This window comes from Myotis daubentonii, chromosome 18, assembly GCF_963259705.1.
Source record: "Myotis daubentonii chromosome 18, mMyoDau2.1, whole genome shotgun sequence".
NCBI classification, from domain to species: Eukaryota; Metazoa; Chordata; class Mammalia; order Chiroptera; family Vespertilionidae; genus Myotis; species Myotis daubentonii.
This window is the reverse complement of record NC_081857.1, coordinates 10,234,937-10,259,223: the sequence shown is the minus strand read 5'-3', so window position 1 is coordinate 10,259,223 and position 24,287 is coordinate 10,234,937. Positions and strand designations below refer to the sequence as shown.

The 24,287-nt window shown below is 41.7% G+C and overlaps 1 protein-coding gene across 10 annotated transcripts in view; it reads right to left on the bottom strand.

Annotated features, from left to right (window-relative positions):
* The window catches only part of SRGAP2 (SLIT-ROBO Rho GTPase activating protein 2), a 241,851-nt gene that overhangs the window by 103,567 nt on the left and 113,997 nt on the right, over positions 1-24,287 (bottom strand). For all 10 annotated transcript variants that reach the window (XM_059675299.1, XM_059675300.1, XM_059675302.1 and 7 more), the window contains exon 4: positions 9,594-9,756. In XM_059675299.1, coding sequence (XP_059531282.1) covers positions 9,594-9,756 — 163 coding nt within the window. The remainder of the gene's footprint in view (positions 1-9,593; positions 9,757-24,287) is intronic.

Below are 24,287 nucleotides of genomic sequence, written 5' to 3'. Positions count from 1 at the left end.
GAAGGGTAAATAGATACTGAGAACTAAAACACCAAAAAGGCAAACCTATAAACTAACATAAGCAAAAGACTGCAGGCATCTTGGATGCACACATTCCCTCTGAGCTGAATTTTCCTCAGTCCAAAAAAAGAAGCTTAGACCACCCAGAGAGAAGCCCAAAGGGAGAGGATACAGATGACACTGACCTAGTGTCACAGACACCAAAGCGAAAATGCCAGGAACAGCACTAGCTGCAAAGCTCCCCTCGGTGTTGGCTTTGGCAGCAAACCTGATGCCCCTTATCAGCCGAGATACCTTTGAAGTAGCTGGCTGCCTTCCATCCCCTGCTCAAATCAGCTCAGATCCACATCCTATTCTTTTTTTCAAAGACGATCTCTTCATCAGATATGAAAGAATAAAGCTCAATTAATCAGAACAGATTTTTGCTACCAACAAGATAAAATGGGCAAATGGAGCCGCTGTCTGTAAAGCACCGCACAACGCTGTTGGTGAGCATGTTATGTGGAGGAAATGCAATCAATAACAGATACTGAGTTCAATGGGGGAAGGGAGGTGATTGAAAAATCACTCACCTACTCCTTCTCCCAAAGACATCTCCAAACTAAACCCTTTCTCAAGAGGGCAGAACACAAACATTGGAAATCCATTCTCTGGGTCATTTCTTCTTTTCTTATTTATGACAACACCACAGCACATGTCTCCTTACAGAATCATCATCCTCTCTGCTCACATATGCCAAATAGCCAGACTCAGAGACTCCTAGGAAATCCTATTCCAGCCCAAAGGGGATTCACAGGTAGGCAGGGAACATTTACTGCTCTTAGTTTGAAATCTCCTTTGTCCTCTTTTCCAGCTAGACCCATTTCCTTGGTGCCAAAGGAAATCTGACTGGTCATGGCAATCCTCTTTTTATTTCAGATATTGTATCATGACTGACCTACTAATGGGAAAAGGACATGTTTAACATCTGCGGGCCCTGGAGAAAAGTATTAATTGAGACTCTTACATTTCTTCCTTAGCACCTTCTTACATTCCCCACTTCCTGCAATATGACTTAATTTATCTGAAGCCAGACTCACCCTTTGTCACCCTCCAAGAATAAAGCAGGAAAACCACAATGGGTTGCCTAGACCAGTGGTCGGCAAACTGCAGCTGGCGAGCCACATGCGGCTCTTTGGCCCCTTGAGTGTGGCTCTTCCTAAGCCTTAGGAGTACCCTAATTAAGTTAACAATGTACCTACCTATACAGTTTAAGTTTAAAAAATTTGGCTCTCAAAAGAAATTTCAATTGTTTTACTGTTGATGTTTGGCTCTGTTGACTAATGAGTTTGCCGACCACTGGTAGACCAACCAGCCTAGATGCTCCAGTACTGTCTGTTGCGGGGGCAAACATGATTCACATTCAGACAGGATCTTATGACTTCAGACGTGCTCTGTGCTCTTGGGTTTTCCAAAGGTGGAAACCAGAGTGTCTACAACCAGTGGTTCTCACCCCTGGCCATGTGCCAGAATCATCGAGCCTCTAGCCCAGAGTCTGATTCAATTGTCCCGGGGGAGTGGGGGGGCTTGGTGTTGCATTTTTAAAAATTATCTGTTAAATAAGCTTTACTGGGGCATAATAAACAAACAGTAAAATTTATACATTTTAAGTATACAGTATGCTAAGCTTTGACAAATGCACTTCCTCATGTAACCACAATCATAACTAAGATTGTATAATATTACCATAGCCATACAAGTTCCCTGTGCCCTTTGCAGACCATTCCTCATCCACACAATGGCCTCAAGGCAATCGCTGATTTGCTTCCTATCAATTATAGATTAGAGTTATCCTTTCTAAAATTTCATATAAATGGACTCATACAGAATGTACTCAATGTGTCTGGTTTCTTTTTATAAGTATAATACTTGTAGATTCATTTACATTATTGTATCATCAACATTTTGTTCCTTTTTGGACACATATGTAATACCCTTTGTAATACTTTAAGCAATAAAAAAAAACCAACAACAAAAAAAACATTTTGTTCCTTTTTATTGCTGAGTAGTATTAATATATGGATATACCACCTATGTTTTCCCATTCATCTGTTGATGCATATTTGTTTCCATTTTGGGCTATTATGAATAAAATATTAGCTTCCTATGTCAGCCATAACAAATTACTACAAACTTGGTTGCTTCAAACAACATACATTTTTTTCCTCTTACAGTTCTGGAGGTCAGAAGTCCAAAATGAGTGTTACTAGGCCAAAACCAAGGTAGCAGCAGGTGTGATCCCTTAGGAGGCTCTCGGGGCAGCTGCGTTTCCTTGCCTTTTCCAGCTGCATTCCTTGGCTCGTGGCCTCTTCCTCCATCCTAGCAGCTTCTTTCTGTGACTCTGCTTCTCTCTACTTCTATCGCATGGCCTTCTCCTCTTTGTCTGTAATTTCCCTCCATCTCCTACTTATAAGGACACTAGTGATTGCATTTAGGGCTCATCTGGATAATCAAGCATGACATCCCCATCATAAGATCGTCAAATTCATCGTATGTACAAAGTGTTATTTGCATAAGATAATGTCCACAGGTTCCAGATATTCGGACATGGACATCTTTGGGAAGGGGGGGCAGGGAGACCATTATTCAGCACACAATATTAGGAATATTCAGGTACGAGTCTTTGTTTTGTAGAGAGAGAGGGAGGAAGAGTGATAGAGAGACAGAAGCACTGCTGAGAAAGAAACATCATCGGCTGCCTCATGCACTGGGGATCAAGCCTGCAAACCCGGCATGTGCCTTGACTAGGAATCGAACCAGTGACCTCTTGGTTCATGGGCTGACGCAAAACCACTGAGCCACGCCAGCAGGGTAATCTTTTTTTTTTTTTTTTTTTAATATATTTTATTGATTTTTTACAGAGAGGAAGGGAGAGAGATAGAGAGTTAGAAACATCGATGAGAGAGAAACATCGATCAGCTGCCTCCTGCACACTCCCCACTGGGGATGTGCCCGCAACCCAGGTACATGCCCTTGACCGGAATCGAACCCGGGACCTTTCAGTCCGCAAGCCGACGCTCTATCCACTGAGCCAAACCGGTTTCGGCAAGCAGGGTAATCTTTTTAATTTTAACCATTCTAGTGATAAGCTATATATCTAGATATATGCTACACAGCATATCTCCTTATAGTTTGAATTAGCATTTCCCTGCTGATCAATGAAACTAAATATCTTATGTGCTTATTGGACATTTATATATCTTCTTTAGTAAAGTGTCTTTCGAAATCTTTAGCTTACTTTTTTAAATCTGAGTAGCTTTTTAATTATTATTTAGTAATATGTATTATAAATATATTCTTCCAATCTGTGGCTTGTCTTCATTTACTTAACAATGTCTTTCCAAAAGCAAAAGTCCAAGAATTGGTGAAGTCCAATTTATCTTTTTTTCTCCTTTTATAGTCCATGCTTTTTCTATCCTAAAAACTCTTATCTATTCAAGGTTACAAAGATTTTTTTTTTTAATGACTCTCACTAACAGGCAAAGTCGAGAACTACTGGTCTATCAGGAATCTGACCTAGCTTTCTCAACTTAGCTTGGCTTTCTGCCACAGAACCTCAGGATAACAAAGGTCAGACAGGAGTACAGTTAGCTGGAATACTGTAAAAAAGGATGCAACTGAGAGTCTTGGGACAATTGACCAGCTTCCAAACCTACATGGGAGCAAACTGTCCAGGGCTAAAAACAGTGACTAGAAAAGCAAAGTCCAGGTACTTTTAAGTGTGTTCCAGCTAAGTGAAAGGAGGAAGAGAGAACAGGACTGTTCTCTCCTCTCTGAGAAAAAGCACACCCAAGTTTATTTGAGTTTATGCTGAGAAAGTGGGGAAAATTATTTGTAGTTTTGGTGGGATTCTTTAGAACGTGCCTCTCAGAGACAACCTGGAACCGGAGTGTTTGACAGTGAGTGTTTGGCCACCGTTTTTTAAGCCACTGCATTAAAAGATGAAGGTGGCAGCAATAATATTTGCCCAAACCTGGGTTCCAACAGGGGTTAGACAGACGGAGCTTTCATTACACGAGAGGAGATGTCAGGAGCACCGAATGGGCTCAATTTCCCCTGGAGTCCTCAACAAAGTGGGTCTGTTTCTAAGCTGTGGACAAGAGGCTACTTTCTCCAGATGTTATATTTAGCTAAAGGAATCCACCATGGTTTCATGCAAGTGTAAAATATGTCCCAGCAAACATAACCACAAACCAGAGGCCCAGCAGGGAGCATCCCTTAAGGACGTTCAGTAGCATAGAGGGGTCAATTGTACAGCCACCCTGACATCCCCAAATTAGCTGAGTTAGCTGTGGGCCAGATATTTGGCCAGTTCTTACATTTAATGAGTCTTTGTTTCTCTCTTACTAGACATTGTGCCCCGAGGGAGAAAAATACTGCTACCCTATTTCCCTCTCAACTTCAGCTGCTTGCCCAGACACCAGGTAGAAGAAACAACCCCATGTTGATGTTTAACACCTCCATACCCTTTGAAGGTTTGTGTTTAAGAGAAAAGGTTAGATTAATTCTGGAACCAAGTGAAATACCTGGATTCAACAGAAAAGAGTAAGAAAATCTGAAACACCCTCTACTCTGCACACCATACCTAGATCCTAATGGAACTCGTACATAGAAACCTTGAGTTCTAGAGACAAATATCTGGATTTAAATACTAGCTTCACTTTTTTTTTTCTTCTTAATCTCTCTAAGCCTCAGTTTCCTCCTTCATAAAATAGGGATAATAGTACTATTTATCTTGTAGAATTATTATAAGGATTAAAAAAGGCAATGCATTTAAGGTGTTGAACACTGTAGCTGGCACATAAGATTTCAAAAAAATGTTGGTTTTTGAAATTCACCTGTGCCAGTGAATCAAGTTTTATAGATTAAAAAGAGGAAGGAGGAGGATGAGGAAAAGGAGGAGGAGGAGGAGGAAGAGGAAAGGAGACAACCCATGTTTTTTGCCACTGATGAACAGATTCACATTTGTGAATTTTCCTAGGTGTCCACAGCTGACTCAGAAATAAAGGTATTCTTTCTGAAGCTGGTGTCTCTTTTGCTGCTGGAACCAAATTTACAGGTAAAAGAAAAGGTGTATCTATTTTACACATGTGTATTCCACTTCGACATCTCTTGGCTGCTGGCCTTTACAGATAACAGAATCTGAGTGCTGCATTCCCTGAGAAATGTAGTCTTCCATTGCTTAAGCTAGCCCCCTCCATACCCACATCTACTCTTGTCTGCCCTTATCTCAGGGACTGCAACTAACCTATCAGAATTTAACAAAAGTCACCAACAACTGGAAGAAAGCCCCCCATGTAGAATACCCTCGTCATCATAGAATTTCAGTATATTAGACTTCAAAAGCAGCATGGAGACCACACAGCCTAACTCTTAAAAAAACAAAAACAAAAAACTTCCGGGAACTGAGGCTCAGAAAGGAGAAGTAATCAGCCAAGGCGTTGGAGTTACTAGCAGAGCTGAGCCTGAGGGAAAAGGTTACTTGGAAAAGGCCTCTGTTCCGAGAGCACAGCCACGCCTTGGAAGCTTCACATAGCTGACAGGGTAGCCAGGTACATTCTTTAGTTCTCTTATCTGATTACTGTATCTTAAGCAGTGGGATTCTAATTCTTCCTGTGCAACATACTCTAACCAAAAGAGATGAAAAAACCAAGGTATGGAGAGAGAATGCTTCTGTGTCCATTACTAGAAAGCAGGGAGGCTCACACCCAGCCAAACGAGAATTCATCTATGTTTAAAGATATATTCATATTTTTATTGATTTATAGAGAGAAATGAAGGGAGAGAGAGAAACATCATTGTGCGAGTGGAACATGATCAACTGCCTCCTACACACCCCTATAGGGGATTGAGCCGACAACATGGGCATAAGCCCTGACCTGAATAGATTTGGCAACCTTTGGGTGCACAGGGCAATGCCCAATCAACTGAGCCACACTGGCCAGGGCAAATGAATCTATGACTTAATTGATAAAAATTTATCAAGATCTCTATGATCTGTAACTATAAACAACTATATGACTAAAGTTCATAAACAAAGGTTGAATGAGAGAAACCAGACAGAAAAGATACACTCTGTATAGATCTATTTATATAAAGTATGAAACCAATGAAAATGAATATCTGCTATTCAATGTCAGGACAATTGTTATCCTTGGGTTTTGGGACTTGTCTCCTCCTAACTCCTAATGACTAGAAAGAAGCATGGGGGAGGGGTGCAGTACTTCTAGGGTACTGAAATATTCTGTTTCTTGATCTGGGAGCTAGTTACCAAATAATGTTGTTTATAAAAATGCATTTAGCTATAAGCCTAAAAGTGTAATTTTCTTCAATAAAATGTAATATATAGATAATGCAATAAAGTGTGAGTAATTAGAAATTCTTTCTAATCCCCCCAGCATAGAAATGCCCAGCTTAAGTAGATGAACTCGGAGACCATGGCTAGGAATATTATTCACAAGTGGATTTTCCTACTAAAGGCCAAGTGTCTTGTATACATGCCATGCAGCTAGGACTTTAGTAAAATGTGAAGGGCACCTGAGGAACCAGGGACATTCATGGTTTGGGTAACTGGCTGCCTTCAACATAAACATCTCTGAGATCTGGAGGGGCTACAAGACTCTCAGCTTGGTTCTCCCCTAAACTTCTAAAGCTGGGAGAAAAGGGAGCGGAGAGATTGGGTGACATCTAGATAACTGACCATCTCTCACAAAAATTTTTTATCAGATGAACACAGCAAACAGAAGAGAAAACTATCAGTCACCCCCTTTTCTTCTCAAGGTGGCTAGAATGGCTGTCCGGGGCATAAAGAAGAGCTGAAGTAGTATCTGATTACTATCAAGGTTCCACCTAAATAAGTTTTAAATTTTTATAATAAAAATTGTATGCCGGTTTGGCTCAGTGGATAGAGCGTCGGCCTGCGGACTGAAAGGTCCCAGGTTCGATTCCGGTCAAGGGCATGTACCTGGGTTGCGGGCATATCCCCAGTAGGAGATGTGCAGGAGGCAGCTGATCAATGTTTCTCTCTCATCGATGTTTCTAACTCTCTATCTCTCTCCCTTCCTCTCTGTAAAAAATCAATAAAATATATTTTTTAAAAAATTGTATATATTAAAAGTGTATAACAATGATTTTATATACATACTAAAGGCCTGGTGCACAGATTCGTGCACATTGAAAGGAAGTTAATTAGAAGAAGTATTTTAGAGGCCTGGGCGGGACTGCGGGAGATTGGCTCCAGGGCATGTCCGGCCTGTCTTGCCCAGTCCCAAACGGCCGGACTCCAGCAGCAAGCTAACCTACCAGCCCCCTGGTAGTCAGTGCGCATCATAGCGACAGGTTGTTCTGCTGCCAGTTGTTCCACTGTTCGGTCTATTTGTATATATAGGGTTTTATTATATAGGATAAAATAATTTCTATAATCAGGCTAATTAATATATCTCCTCACATAGTTAGTTACCTTTGTGTGTGAGAAAAGTGCACCTGAAATCTGCTCTTTAAACTTATTTCCAGTATTCAATACAGTATTATCAACTACTAGAGGCCCGGTGCACAAAATTCATGCAAAGGGGGAAGAATGCGGGAGGGTCCCCTCAGCCGGGCCTGTACCCTCTCGCAATCCGGAACTCCTCGAGGGATGTCTGACTGCCGGTTTAGGCCCAATCCCTGTAGTTGGACATCCCTCTCGCAATCCGGGACTGCTGGCTCCTAACCGCTCACCTGCCTGATCACCCCTAACCACTTGCCTGCCTGCCTGATTGCCTCTAACCACTCGCCTGCCTGCCTGATCGCCCCTAACTGCTCACCTGCCTGCCTGATCGCCCCTAACCGCCTCTGCCTCGGCCCCTGCAGCTGCGGCTTCATCCGGAAGGACATCCAGAATGACATCAGGAAGGTCGTTCGGCTGTCCAGTCTAATTAGCATATTACACATTTATTATTATAGATAGTCATTCATTTTAGTCATATATACACATCACTAATTTGTTGCAGAATAATTCAAATAATGACAAGCAAGCTACAGCAGATGCTAAAAGCTATGAGTAGATGGTGAAAAGTATCCTTGCCCCTAAATGAAGCGTGGCCCCAACCACAGAAAAGCCAGGCCACTAAATATAACCAGTGAGATCTGGAGGAAGTTATCTTTCTCTCCCTTCTTTACACTGTCAAATGTTATACCCTTAATATACTGTCTCTAAGACACAGGGAAAGACCCCTTCACATATGCAACTATGTAGTTAGAAGATTCTAAATAATTTATTTTTTCATGCTGTTTAAACAGAAGAAACTAGTTCTAATACCAATCCTACTGAGATCTGGAAAACTTCCTAATGTTAAGAATTGGAAAACTGCCCTGGCCAGTGTTGCTCAGTGATCAGAGCTTCGGGCTATGCGCTGATGGGTCTTGGGTTCAATTCCCGGTCAAGGGCTCATACCTGGGTTGCAGGTTCGATCCCTGGCCCTGGTCGGAGTGTGTGTGGGAGGCAACCACTTGTTGTATCTCTCTCATATCGATGTTTCTCTTTCTCTATCTATACCTCTCTCTAAAAATCAATGGAAAAAATATATCCCTGGTGGAGGATTAACAACAACAACAAAAATTGGAAAACCAAGAGCAATAGCTGACCACAGTCCTACTGACTAAAATCCTTTCTCTCCCAGCCTCAAATTTTAACACTGAATTTTGTCAACTGGAAACCAATGAATTCCATATATAGAAAACAAATAAAATAGCCCTATATAGATTCTTTACACCTATAACGTGTGGTAAGATTATTTGGTTTCTGAAATATCATCTGTGGCTCTCAGACCTCAGCGTTAGACATGGTATATCATGTACAATGGTTGGGGCCTTTGCCACCATTTGTTACCAAAATTCATGAATAAATGACTCCATTGAGAGTTCAGGTTGAGAGAGTTAAGTAAAGAAGTTTCTGGCTTTCCAAGAGATAGTTCTGCTACTGACAGGTAAGGTGAATTTGCCATAAATTTCTTAAGATTATCACAATTATTTTTGAGTCTTTCCTTGGTCAATTTTTTTTAACTTATATCCAAGTTATTATGACAAACAAATGAGCCTCAAAAAGCATTCAGAATTTAAAGAAAGGTATGTCATGATAAGAAAGACCAAATTCATAAGTTCCCCTTGGACAAGATAAGAACTTGGAAAGAGAACTAAACCAAAAACATAAATATATGAATTTGCTAAATGGACTAGAAGAAAAAAAAACATGAAGTGACACGGAAGGTCCCTGAATCTTAACAGCTTCACAAATCATGTATGGAAATCGACTAACCATAATTAACACATGCAGATTATGACTTATGCTGCCAATCCTGGGGTTATACCTGGCAAATGGTTACTTTCCTGGCCCTACTATTAATTCAGCTCAGAAAGAAAGAAAAGAATGTCAATTTAATATTCTGCCTCCATGAGTGATATGAAATGACCAATTTCAAGTCTTATACATGGGACAATAAGATATTCTTTCTCTTATTTACAAAACTGTGTCATTACTCCACCCAACTAGCTTATGACTATAAACAGCTGCATACCTTTTTAAAGAGTCTTCCTGAGTCCTCGCTGACTTGAACAAATCGAGGAATGATGTTATTCAAGTAGATGTCACTCAGTGTGGTGTGGTCCCTGCTCTCCCGCTTCACCTGGTTTAAGAGGAGATTCCAGCAGTTGACTGGAGAAAGAACATTCTGATCCTTCCTGCAGAGAAACAGCAAGGGAAAAAAAATCATTGTTAGTAAGCAACCAGGACCAACATCTGTGACTACAGTCCACATCACAAAATCACAGTGATCAAAGCCACGCCAGAAATACCGTTATTTTTCCTGCACTCTGCACCTCTCGTGTTCTGTTTTCCTGAAAACTCAATGGAGAAAAGGGAGAAAATGAGGATAATGGTAAGGAGAGTGAAGGAAGAGGAAAGAAGAGAAGGAGGAGGAGAAGCAGGATTATCTGTTGAATATCTACTATTTTCTAGGAACTTGGGAGACTGTTTTATGTGCATTATTTCATCGAAGCTTCATCATTTCATTGTAAAAAAACAAACAAACCCAAAACATAAATAAATATATGAATTTGAAAAATGGACAAACACTACCATTATTTCTATTTTACTGAGTAGAAAACTTATCCACAGCTAGTAAGAAGGAATCATGCAGCTAGTAAGATGAAGTCAGGGACTAGAACCACAATTCTGTGTTGTTTATCTAGAAAAAGCTCTAGGTTGTCTCACGCCAAGGCCATTCCCTTGGCCACTAAGTCATCTGGTATGCATCTAGGGTTAGAGACAAAAAGTTAGAGATTTTGTCTAGAGACAAAAATTATTAGAGCAATACAGACTAAACGCCCACACACTTACCTATTGCAGAATTCCATGAATACGACATTAGAGGCAGTTGCCATGAAAAAGTCACTAAAAACTCTTCAGTTCCATAGAACACATCTAATGAAGCTTTGGTTTCACTGATTGAGCCATTATCTCATGTCCCATATTCCCTAGAGTACAACATTCCCAGAACACATGTATTCCTACAACTTCTACAGTCTCACGTGCTCACTGGTAGACTCTGTAATAAGGGCTTTTTATAAATTTCCACTTTAAAAGTAGATTTACACTAGCAAATCTGTTGCATATATGGGGGCTTATGCAAGATTTTTATTTTTAAAAAGGAACCTGTGGCTTTAAAAAACAGTATTAGACACTGTTTTCTTTTAGGGGTTCCCATCTCTTTTACTAATACTGTAGTTTCTCATATAATGTATTTGGTTCTTTGAGTTTGTATGCTTTTTCAGACTAGATTCCTCTTCAACTGAGGTGTTTTAATTAATTCATTTATTTATTTTGGGAAGGTGGTGGGGCAGGAGAGGGGAACGGCATGCTGTAGAAGAAACACAAATACACTGTAGAGACAATTTTCCCAGCCAACACGAACAAAGATGAAACACACTTCAGGCTGGAAAATAAGCGAGGCACCGAGACGTGATTTCATGGGGAGCCTATTAAGGTTCTGCCAGAGTGGTTTCCTGCTTTAGCAGCTTTGCAGCCTCATTTTATTTGGGGCTGCTGGAGCCAGGGGAACTTCGTTTGGTGAGGAGATTGAAATTTGCCTTTATATCTTTTCCATCTATCGTTTGTTTGTACAGTTTCTTTACTTTCCCCGCCCCCAGAGTCTTAGGTTGTGTAATACTTGGGCATTTAAAGAAAAAGGTCTACATCCCTTAGGAATGTGCTGAACAGCTGCAAACCTCCTCAAACACTAATCCCTAAAAAGCAGACAAAATATCCAGAAGTGTTTTTCTTGCTTAAAAAAAATTTTTAGGAGGAAGATCAAAAAAGCATCATACTGTACTTGAGAGGAGATGACGCTGGAGTCCAAACAAAGGAGACCAGAAAGTCACAAGCCGACTAAGCATGCACTGAAAGAAATAAACCTGCACAGCTCAATCGTTAGCTTCAAATACATTAACCCAGTTTTTCTCTTCAACTTAGATTATTCATGGATGTTCAACACACTTGGCAACCAATGCTCAAAGGGATTTCTCTCGAATATCTAGGGGGAAGACCTCCATAAAAGTCCAAGTTGGCTTGTATTACACTTCCCTTTTTTGCGCTTCCCTCTGTTCGGTTTCAGCTATCTCGCCTGTGAAATGGACACATCCCTATCTGTGTCCATCTAGCTCCCTAAAGATCTTCAAAGCAGGACCCTAGAAGCTCTGCTGGCCTAAGGTGCCATTTAATTAATAATTGCTCTGTTCATAGCTCTGCAGATGGGCTGTGTGACACAAGCTTGGCATCACTGAGTGGCTTGAGCTTCTGTATTGCTCTAGTGAAGAATGTTTCCCTTTGGGCCAACAGTGTCTGTCTGACTTGCCCACCTCACAGGTCTATTGCACGGCTCAAATGAGATGGTGGATGCAAAAGAATTACATCAACAGTAAAACACTATACAAATGTGGAAAAAAATTTATTATTTTTATTTCCAAACAAACCAGGACTCAGCTTTCATCATCTTCCAACATGCTCCTCACCCGGCCCTGGGCCAAGGCCAAGAGTGCTGCTGAAAACGAACAGCCCTCGGCAAATAACGTTCGGGATAAGCCAGCAGCAACAGGCAATTAACCAAGCAGCTGTGGTCTCTGGGAGGACGCGAGGGAGATACGAATGGGAGAGCAGAATCTAATCTTCCACTGTCCTTCCCCTGAGGTGGGACTGCTCAGCCTGCCTTCCGCACAGGGACTGTGAGCTGAGGCCCACAGGAAGGAGCCAGAGGGAGCCCAGCACCCGGTGCTCCAGCAACTTCTGCTGAGCCCCCTGTCTCGGAATTCCTTTCAAAACTGCTGGTCTGAATACAGAGATGGCAAATATTAGTACTAATACGTCTAAGAATATTGTTTCTCATTTTAAAAAATAGACATAGCCCTAGCTGGTTTGGCTCAGTGGATAGAGCATTGGACTGCGGACTGAAGGGTCCCAGGTTCGATTCCAGTCAAGGGCACATGCCTGGGTTGCAGACTCGATCCCCAGTTGGGGGTGTGCAGGAGGCAGCCAATCAATGATTCTTTCTCATCATTGATGTTTCTATCTCTCTCTCCCTCTCCCTTTTTCTCTGAAATCAATAAAAATATATTTAAAAAACAAGATTAAAAATAGACATATATATGTGATGATAGATAAAATAAAAATGAGCTAAAGACACCATTCAGCATATGTTATTGAGCATCCAACCATAAGGAGGATAAGAAGAAGGTACATACATAATAGAAGCGATCATTTAGTGATGGTTGGACAGGGAACTTGTGACAAGGCCCAGGATTTGTAAACCTAAATTCCTTCCTGGCACCTTGATTAAAATGAAATGAAGTGACGCAGCCTAAGAGATTATTTTATTCAGATGAGTGTTATTAGCCTTCCTGGCTTATTTTCTCTATTATGCATTTTGCTGATGCTGACAGAAACAGACGGGCCGGATGGAGAGGCAAAGCCGCAGCGGATTAATGGTTCGACAGTGCCATGCATAAAATCAGACCCTTTGCTGACCCAGATAAGCCAGAGGATGGATTGGATTTGCTGGGGAAGGTGTTAAAAAAAGGGGGGGGGGTGTCTCCAAGGTGGAAAGTGACTTGAAAAAGATTCTTCCTGTAATGGTAGCTGCTTGGTTGTGTGACCCAGTAGTACATAAGCGGCCTAAAGGCATCTTTCAAAGACAGGCAGGCGTGCGGGCAGGGAGCAGGCAGCAGGCAAGCATACGTCTCTGGGCTTATCACAGCTCAGGCTTCTGCTTTGCCAGCAATGAGATCAGAATTCTAAGACGGAACGATAAAAGGGCTAAAGGCAAAAATGTATATTCTATGTATGGAGAAATGAGCTTTCAAGTTTTCAGGGCAAGTTAATACCACAAATTGTCTTCAGTAGCCTGGACAGATGATTAGAAAGGATTCAAGCAGTGGTGTACCCACCTTACTCAAAATAGTCTAAGTTGTCCCCTATAATCAGGTTTGGGGGAAGAGCTGTACGGAAATGGAATTCTTGTGGCTCTGGGTTAGTTCCAGGGAATCCAGACACGCCCTTAGGATAATGGCATGTCCAAGAGCTGGGAGCTTAGGAATCTGTTTTGAAGTTAAGAACTGGAGCAGCTCCGTGTTTGACATTTTAATAATGTCAGCACCCTGTCTGACATTTCCTGAATGATGGCAGGACCAAGATTCCTCTGGGTTAGGTAGGGAATGAGAGTGGTTCCCAAATCTGAGCCATTGTAGACTCTAACCAGAAATGTCTCCATCAATTCATGTCAGGTAAGAGACTTTGTCTTCCCTTCAACCACCCCTACCCCACCCCACATTCTTGGCAGGGAGAGAAGGTTGGAGGTTCTTCAAATCACTTGAGATCTATGTACCTGGCACTGTTCTGGGCAAAAGGGATAAAGGGAACAACATTCTTGTTTCTAACCGGCTTCTCTCATGTTTGCAGATCTCCAGGATCCGAGGCATGACTTTTCTGCCTCTAGACCAGCCATGGGCAAACTACGGCCCGCGGGCCGGATCTGGCCCGTTTGAAATGAATAAAACTATTGAAATAAAAGACCGTACCCTTTTATGTAATGACTAGGGGCCCGGTGCACGAAATTCGTGCACTGGGTGTGTGTGGGGGGAGTGTCCCTCAGCCCAGCCTGCCCCCTCTCACATACTGGGAGCCCTCAGGCGTTGACCCCCATCACCCTCCAATCGCAGGATCGACCCCTTGCCAGGCCTGACGCCTCTGGCCTAGGCGTCCGGCCCGGGCAGCGGGGACCGGCAGCTGCAGCAGCCCCACGATCGTGGGCTTCACTTTAGGCCCAGGCAAGGGACCCCTAGCTCCTGGGACTGCCAGCTTCGACCATGCCCAGCTCCCATCGCTGGCTCCACCCCTACTTCCTGCTATCACTGGCCAGGGCGGAAAAGGCACCTGATTCTCCAATCATGGCTGGGGGGCAGGGCAAAGGCGGCCCCAGGGCCGCCTTTGCCCTGCCCCCCAGCTCTTAGCTCCCCCCTGGGTTTCCGATCACTGTCAGTGGCAGGGGGCTTCTTCCTGCTTTCCCTTTCGCCTCCCCGCATTGTGCCTACATATGCAAATTAACCGCCATCTTGTTGGCAGTTAACTGACAATCTTAGTTGGCAGTTAATTTGCATATAGCCCTGATTAGCCAATGAAAAGGGTAGCTCGTACGCCAATTACCATTTTTCTCTTTTATTAGTGTTGATGTTTACTTTGAATTTATATTAGTTCACACAAACACTCCATCCATGCTTTTGTTCCGGCCCTCCAGTCCAGTTTAAGAACCCATTGTGGCCCTCGAGTCAAAAAGTTTGCCCACCCCTGCTCTAGACTATCTGTACAACCTACATCTTATCCTGGTCTTGATGCTTGTGTGTACACTAGCTTGAATGGCCCATTGTGAAACCCAGCCCTCTCTATGACTTCTGCCAACCTGGAACCTTCCCTTCGTTTACAGCCATGTCTTGCCACTAGCGTTCTCAGAGCTACAGGGAGATATAAACAAAAGGCTAGTTAACTCTCCTTGTGTACTCTGGGTTCTCTAAATGCTAGAGAACAAGCACTATGCACTCTACCCCTATATGATCTACAGAACTAAGGGCCTAGAAATTTATTTATTAAAATTTCCCCCAAAACACCCCTCAAAGTAGGCTGTGATCATTATCAAAAGGTTTCAGCTGACTAATTCACTTAATTAAAACATCATAGCATGAGCAAAAGATATAACAAAGGTATGACTGATACCCCATAAATAATTACAGCACATGACAAATATACAGAGAAAAAAATACACACAGGTGTGTTAGTCGATTTTTTAAATGAATGAAATCTTAGGAGATGACTGATAGCCAGTCTGGCTTAGCCCTGATAGTTCTTGCTAGAGAAATAAATGCCTGTCTGTGCCAATCTGAAATGACGTCACTCAGAAATTCACACACTTATTTTCAAAGCAGTAACCACTACCTTGGGAGCATGCAGCTCCCTGGCACCAGGCACAAGCTGAGTAGTTTGATCTACAGCCAGCAACTCCTCCTGCCTGGCAAATGGTACTTAAGCATGCCAAGTACAAACAAGCCACCTTGGAAGAGAGGATATCCCTAAGATTCAGACCATCCCCTCCTGAATATAGCTATTAACGGTACAATGAGTTCCCTTACATGGTTCATGATAACAATGAGAAAAGAGGAATAAAGTAATATAACTTGATTCTGTGAAACTACAGAGCTAAAAGGGATGAAGTCTAAATAGTCACCAGATCCGCTGCATTATCATTTCTCATGTGTCACTTTGATATTTATTCTGCTTTACTAGAAGGGAGTCTTTTGAGGACAGGGTATATGTTGGAATATTCAATGAACATCTATCACCAAGAATGGGTGGGAACTTAATCAGCATTGACTAATGACAGATGCCATAACTACAGAAATCCTGTAAGTGTTGAGCACAGTAAGACAATTCATTAAATGAATAGTTAATATCTTCAGCCTCCATCAATCTTGTCCAATCAACTGTTGCAGGACGTATCTGGGTGGCTGTTGAGTGACTGGATTTGTACACCCATTGGTTTATGTGTTCTAAATTAGAGCATATTATCAACCACTTTGATGCTTTTCTGGCAAAATGTTAATGAGTTAGAGTAAGAGATGCCCTGGTCAATTTCCAGGTTAGTAGGTTACTGAGTTCTACAGGTCAGAAATCTGGATGGCACCCACCCACCCCAGCAAGGTGGTCCTCTGTGAAAAGCACCCTGAACCATGCATACTAGTCTTAGTTTTGCCACTTACTAGCCAAGTAACCTTGGATAAATCACAGATGCACTCTGGGCCTCAGTACTTCTTCATGTGCTTAAAATGATAACTGAAGACCGCATACCTTCCTTGCCTAACTCATATGGATACTATGAAGACCAAATCAACCAAAGTGATGACCACAAAAAAACACTTCATAAACACTAAAGAGTCCTACACTTATAAATCAATATCACCATCATTTACTATTGTTATAACCATTATTATTACTTGACAGTCCACACAATGTATTTACACCCACCAAAAAAAAAAAGGAAAAGTTGTTAGAGAGTAATGGCTAAAAAGACAAACATGTCCCCAAATTCCCAGGCCTTATTACTCAAGTTTGTAATCAACTTGCTTTATACATTTCATACTTCATCAGTGCACTAAATATTGCTTTTAACTTATCTGGTTCTCTGGAAATTATCAAACTCAGTGAATCTCCTGTGCCCAACCTAGGACAGGCTGTAAAGAGAAGACTTTTAAAGTGTAAAAGGAAAAGCAGGAAGGAACAAAAAATAGAATCACAGAATTGCAGAGCCAGCAGGGTTAACAGGGACTTTAATTTTAAGATGATTTAGAGTCTAGACCAAATTCGTCATTTTATCATTTTTTTACTAGAATTTGTGTACGGGTGGAGTCTGGCCACCCACCCTGATGGAGGCCGATCGGGTGGGCCAGTGGCGGGGGGGGGGGGGGGGGAGGAGAGGGGGGAAAGGGAGATGCAGGAGGTTGGCTGGCCGGCCCCGCCCCTGATGGGGGGGGCAATCAGGGACGGGGCCGGCTGGGGGGAGGGGCTGCAGAAGGTTGGGGGGGGGTGTCAATCGGGGCCTGATTGGGCCGGTTGGCTGCCGCAGTGCGCGTCATAACCACCGGTCATTCTGGTAGCTTGGCTTTTATATATATAGATTTTTTAATTGATTTTAGAGAGGAAAGGAGAGGGGGAGAGATCTAGAAATATCAATGGTGAGAGAGAATCATTGATCGGCTGCCTCCTGCACACCCTCCACTGGGGATCGAGCCCTGACCGGAACTATGACCTCCTGGGTCATAGGCTGACACTCAACCACTGAATCACACCACGTGGGCTAAACTTTTCATTTTCTAAGTGAGAAAATTGAGGCTTAGGGAGCCTAACTTCACACAGACAGTAGGGTAGCAAGACAAGAACCCAGGTCTCCTGGCCAGCAATCATTTTCTTACTTTATTGTGGTTGTAGCTCAATTTCAACAAAGAGCCCTTAGCATCTATAAAGCCCTGGTGCTGAAAGAGTTAATGGACAATGCTCAGAGCACAGAGCTATTCTAAGACAACACATAACAGGAACACCAAGGGTCCATGAACTCAGAGGGAGCAAAACTGCTGGTGTCTAACTGGAAAGCATGTTGACACAAAGCCTGTGGTTACACATGAAAGGCAAGTAAATGAGAAAAGCAGTCTTGATCCCACCCCATTCTAATTTGGGACTGGCTCTGGGCACCTATTGGTAGGGCTGGGCCACACCCCAGCCACTTTGTAAAATGACCCTTCAGTTCTGTGGCCTCAGTTAACTCCTTCTCTGCCTTCACAAGGACCATAACAAATATTTTTTAAAAAGACTATCAAGGGATATCAAGATGAAGGGATGAGCATGGGTAGTTGGGGTCATTCTGGAACGGGAAGATTCTCTGTGTGGATTCAGATGATACCTACTAGTATCAACCATCTCCGAGCAGTGAGTGATCTGAAGCCTTGCAGAGCCAGGCTCCGAAGTCTGTAAGAGAGTAGTTTCTCTATATGTGAGTCTTCAGGACCCCAATTCACTTTGCATCACAATCACCTGAAGCAATTGTTTAAAATTATATCTCGCCCTGGCGGGGTAGCTCAGTTGGTTAGCGCATCATCCCCTTATGCCAAGGTTGCAAGTTCAGGCACTTAAAAGAATTAACCAATGAGTGCATAAATAAGTGCAACAACAAATCAATGTTTCGCTCTCTCAAATCAATAAAAAATGTTTTTTAATTCTATTTCTCTAGAAGTGGAGTGATGCTCAGAAATCTGCATTTTAAATATGCATCCCAGGTAATTCTAGGCATACCAGAATTTTAAGAACCAATGCTTTTAAAGCAATGTTTTTCAAATTGTATAATACAATCTACTAATGGGGTTTAAAAAAAATCAATTTAGCAAGTCACCATCTAGCATTTCTCAAAATGAAACCAAGTGGAATAGAATAATACAGAACAAAGTAGAAAATATCAGTACAGCCTGGCAGGCGTGGCTCAATGGTTGAGTGTCAACCTATGAACCAGGAGGTCATGGTTCGATTCCTGGTCAGGGGACATGCCCAGGTTCTCGGCTTGATCCCCAGTGTGGGGCATGCAGGAGGCAGCCGATCAATTATTCTCTCTCAGCATTGATGTTTCTCCTTCTTTCTCTCCCTCTTCCTTCCTCTCTGAAATCAATAAAAATATATTTAAAAGAAATATCAGTACATCACATAGAGTAAAGATCTATAGGTATTCTTTTGCGAAAATACTATGCCACTATAAAAAAGAAGGAACGGTTACCATTTGCAACAGCATGGATGGAACTGGAGAGCATTATGCTAAGCGAAATAAGCCAGTTGGAGAAAGATAAATATCACATGATCTCACTCATATGCGGGATATAATGATCAACATAATTTGATGAACAAGAACAGATCCAGAAACAAGTGGTGGGGGGGAGGGGGATAGAGAGCAACCAAAGGACTTGTAGGCATGCATATTAGCATATCCAATGGACACAGGCACTGGGGCAGTGGGGGCTTGCCCGGGGTGGGAATGGCTTGCGGGGGTGTGGGTAGGGTGTCAATTGGGAAAAAAGAAGACATATGTAAAACTTTAGACAATAAAAAAAAGAAACCTGTGGTACATCTGCACAATGGAATACTATACTGCAGTAAAAAAGAATGAACGTTTACCATTGGCAACAGCATGGATGGAACTGGAGAGCATTATGCTAAGCGAAATAAGCCAGTCAGAGAAAGATAAATATCACATGATCTCACTCATTTGTGGAATATAATGAACAACATAAACTGATGAACAAAAATAGATCCAGAGACAGAGAAGCATCAATCAGACCGTCGTCAAACCTCAGAGGGAAGGTAGGGGAGGGTGGGGGTAAGGGGGGAGAGAGCAACCAAAGGACTTGTATGCATGTATATAAGCCTAACCAATGGACGCAGACACCAGGGGGGTGAGGGGGGCAATGGGAGGATAAGGACACATATGTAATACCTTAATCAATAAAGAAAAAAAAAAGAACCTGAAAAAAATATATATATCAGTACATCACAGAGGAAAGATCTATAGGTATTCTTTTGCAAAAATATTGTTCTCAGTTATTTTTTTTAAGATATACATATATACCTCTGTGTATGTATTCCCACTTGCAACATAAAATATTGTTTATAAAATATTTTGGAGGATGATTACATACCCCAGATCATTTTGAGAATCTGAGGATTTTCTTCAAGTATTCTTCTCACAAAAAGAAAGAGAAAGAACAGGGGGAGAGGGGAGGCTAAGGAGGGCAGGAGGAAGGGAGAATTTTCTACATAAACATCATAATTTGCATGAGTCAGGGGTCCCTGAACTTCAGGAACTCCCCCCACCCCCACCCCCAGGTCTTCTCTTGAAGATAGTTCCTACAGTGTCTAGTACTCAGGTCATATGGGCGCTTCATAATTACTGGACTATGCTAACAACTTTCTCCTGATGCTCTCTATAAATAACTGTCAGTGTCTGTGTGATGTACCTGTAAGATAAGTGGCCCCACCATGCTGATTCTTTTTCTTATATTTCAGCGCAACTAGAAATGTTAAAGTTCTACAGAACACTGGGAGAAAACTATAAGCAAATTCCAAAAATGAGGGTTCTGAGAGCGATGGTGGTATGGGCACAATGTTACTGCTTTCCAAGGAACACGCTCCCTGTCTACAGCATGCAAGGGGAGGCTGTGGGACTGGCACCTTTTTGCACCCCTATTGATAAATAAAGTCGTAGAGAAACATGTATTTTATTCCCAAGTTAGTAACCTTTGACCTGTAAATGTACTTACATTTACAGATACAGAGACCCCAGCCTTGCCTTCTCTATATGATCAAAGGACAGAAATTCCTTAGCCCTTGATGAAAGATTTAACAAGAGCACAATTAGAAAAAGAGCAACAACCTAGCTTGATTATCAACATTCTCATCCCAATGGTTAAACACATCTGCATATACAGAGGGTGACAATGGGAGCAAAGGTTTTAGAAATCAGCCTTTGTCATATGAGGCATACGAAGAAAGAAGAGATGGAAAAGGGGCCAGGTATAATGAGGAGAGGAAGCAGGGGGCCACGGAGGAGTAGGGCAGGGAGGACCACTGAGAAGATGGAGAATTAAACCTCAAATCTATTCTAATATTTCCTGATGCTTTTTAGTAATTTGTTTTCATGTGGTGGAAATTGGCACAGCATCGAGGATGCTTTGGGTCCATCTGTTTTTGAACTTAAGCTGCAGGCAAGATTCAGAACAGCTGGAATCAGTAGCACTGACCATGCTAGATGTGCCTTGAGGAAGGAGAAAAATAAAATGAGTGTGTGGGAAATGGAGGAAGAGGGTTAAACAGGGCAGAGGAAGGGGAATCTGGAAGCCATCCCTAGAAACAGGGGAGAAATTAGATCAGAACTGATGCAAAAGAGCTAGTAGAGAGGCCAAAACATCTCAGTGAAGAAAGGCAAACAGGAGAAATAGCAGGGGCATCCGAACTGGGAGCACAGCAACAGAGCAAAACGTCCTGCAAGTTTGGGTGTCAATTGAGCAATGCCAGGAGGCTTCACCTCTGAGGAACCGGATCAAGATCAACCAAAGGTCCTACACCAAGCATATTACATGAGCTGCTGGGTAAACCATCTTCATTCACAATCACAGCCCAGCACTGAGTTGGAAGCCAGATTCTTAGTTCCCTTAGTGCAAGAGAGGTGACCACGGAGAATGACAGAGAGAATGTGAGGAGTCATATTAGGAAAAAGTGACAAGGGTCCCAAGCCATAAGGTGGCTTTCCCAGTCTCGGCAGGCCCAGGAAGGGACATTCCTTGGTGTACGCTCTTTGTCTGGCCCACAGCCCAATCAGTGACGCCCCATAACCTGTGGAGAGGTAGGACTCTCACTTCTCCTGGGACTGCTCAGTCTCCAGGCAAGAGAAAAGATTTCGATCTATGAGTCTATTTTTTTTTTTTATTGCTTAAAGTATTACAAAGGGTATTACATATGTATCCATTTTATCCCCCCGCCCTAGACAGTCCCCTAGCCTCCCCTATCACCCCGTGTCTTATGTCCATTGGTTATGCTTATATGCATGCATACAAGTCCTTTAGTTGATCTCTTACCCCCCTACCTCCTGCCCCCCAACCCTCCCCGGCCTTCCCGCTGCAGTTTGACAATCTGTTTCAGGCAGCTCTGCCTCTGTATCTATTATTGTTCAAAAGTTTATAATGGTTACGAGTCTATTTTGTTTGTTTATTTTGTTCATTAGATTGCACATGTAAGTGAAATCATATGGTATCTGTCTTTGTCTGACTGGCTTATTTCACTGAACATAATACTCTCCAGGTCCATCCATGCTGTCTGAAAAGGTAAAATTTACTTCACAGCTGTCAGAGGGCAGGGGGCTGGGAGGCTGGGTGAAAAAAGTGAAGAGATTAAGCAAACAACAAATCCTCATAGACACAGGAAATGGTATAGTACTTACCAGAGAGAAATGGGAGTGAGGAGAGGTAGAAGAGGGTAAAGTGGGGATAAATGGTGACGAAAGAAGACTGGATTTTGGGTGGTGAAGACACAATCTATATAATAAAAGCGTAATATGCTAATTAGACTGGACGTCTTTCCGGACAACCTTCGGGACAATGGTGGGGCTGCCAGGGAAGCCAGGGTCCATGTTGCCAGAGGGAAGCTGGTGCCGGCAGCTGGGGAAGGTAGGGCTACTCTTGCACGAATTTCGTGCATCGGGCTCTAGTACAATATACAGATGATACACTTAGAACCTATATAATTTTATTAACCAATGCCACCCCAATAAATTAAATAAAAATATTTTTAAAAAGGAGGAAAGATCCGGCAGTTAGAAATGTCAATCAAGACCTCATTCTGAAGGGGAAAAAATTAAATCCAAACAAATAAATAAACTAAATTATATTTCAAACAAATACTATAACCACACTGAAGGTCTGGGGTTGGAGGAGAAGGGCCTAACAACTAACTTTTGAATACCAGGTTTTAGTCATCAAGGCTGAAAAGAAAAAGAACTCTAAACTAGTAATGAAATTTAGTTATTAGTCTTCTTTTTCAGATGCATGAGCTTGGAATTCTGGAACTACTTTGTGTGCATCTAAGACTGAGCAATTAAATAAACGTATTATAAATAATGGGTGCCAGCTTCTTATTGTCCAGAGAACAAAATTAAAAATATGGAAAGGGGAGAAAACAGAATAAGACATATGGTGTTGAATTGGAATTGAAAAAAATCAGTGTGAACTCATGGGCTTTAATAGAGATACGGATATAGAGAAGTGGATGAAGAAGTACGCAAGTATATGTGGGTGCAAATATTTACACCTAATTACTACTTTTGTCTGCTGAACAGCACTATAAAAACAATGCTACTCTGATAACAAAGAGCATACTTAGTGTCCATAGTTTCTAAATACCATTCATTGCCCATTAAAAGGAACCAGGGGTCCTTGAGGAAATGGCTCCAGAGCTGAAGCAAGGCAAGTACAAGATGGGCCTGGGACACCTTGTTGTGCCAGAAAGTAAGGAAATACTCAGAGCAAGGACACAGGAACTACCTTGAAGGGAGTCCACTAGCCAAATCTGTGATAATGTAAACATTAAAATAAATAAAGATAGTAAGGGATTATAATCTGTTGAATACGATCAGAATCTATGAGTCCACGTTGATATAAACAACCAACCAGACATCTATATGGAGACAGAAAAGCTCTTCTTTACAATAGAATCCCAACCGATAAGTGTAGAAGGAATGATGGAAACTGGAAAAACTATCATGTGGTAACGATCATAATAATTGATTCAAGCAAGGATTATCAATTAAGTAGGTGTAAGGTTGTGAGAATTACACAAATTTTACAGGATCTAAAAAAGTATCTCCCAATGTATATGCATTAATTACAAAGCATAAACTAGTATAACTTTATGGTAGAAAACTCTGGCAGATACCACTTTAACCTAATGATCAAAGATAACATCACTAGTAATGGGATAAATAATCAGCAAGGGGCTCCTGATAAGAATAGGACATCATTTCTATGGCATTCCTGCCCAAAGCACATAACCTGAATCTAATTATAAAGAAATTATCACACCTGAAATTTACATAATGTTAGTTAAAAATGTAACCCCAACACATTTAACTTAAAAATACACCATGAGGTATTGATCTTCTAAACCAGCTTCACGAATTCTTGCTTGCTACAATCACATGACAAATCAGGAAGTTCCCTTGATTTTTTTTTGAAGCTCTCTTTATTTTATTTATTTTTAAATCACTTCATAAATAGGTTAAGCAAAGAACATTTTAATAAGCTACAAGTAATTTCAAAAATAATATATTCATCACTAGTAGTTCCTGAGAAAATATATCAAACATGGTAATCATCTAACTTAAAATGAGCTAAATGAAGAAGAGCATATTAAAATATTAAGGATAAGCTAGCTTCTTTAAAGCCAGGATGTTAAAAAATAATAAGTTCTGTTTAGGGCATAAATAAAATATTGAAATTAAAAGAAATCAGACATTATCAGAAATTTCAAATTAAGGGACAATCTACAAAATAAATGGGCTGAATGCTCTCCAAAAATGTCAATGCCATGAAAT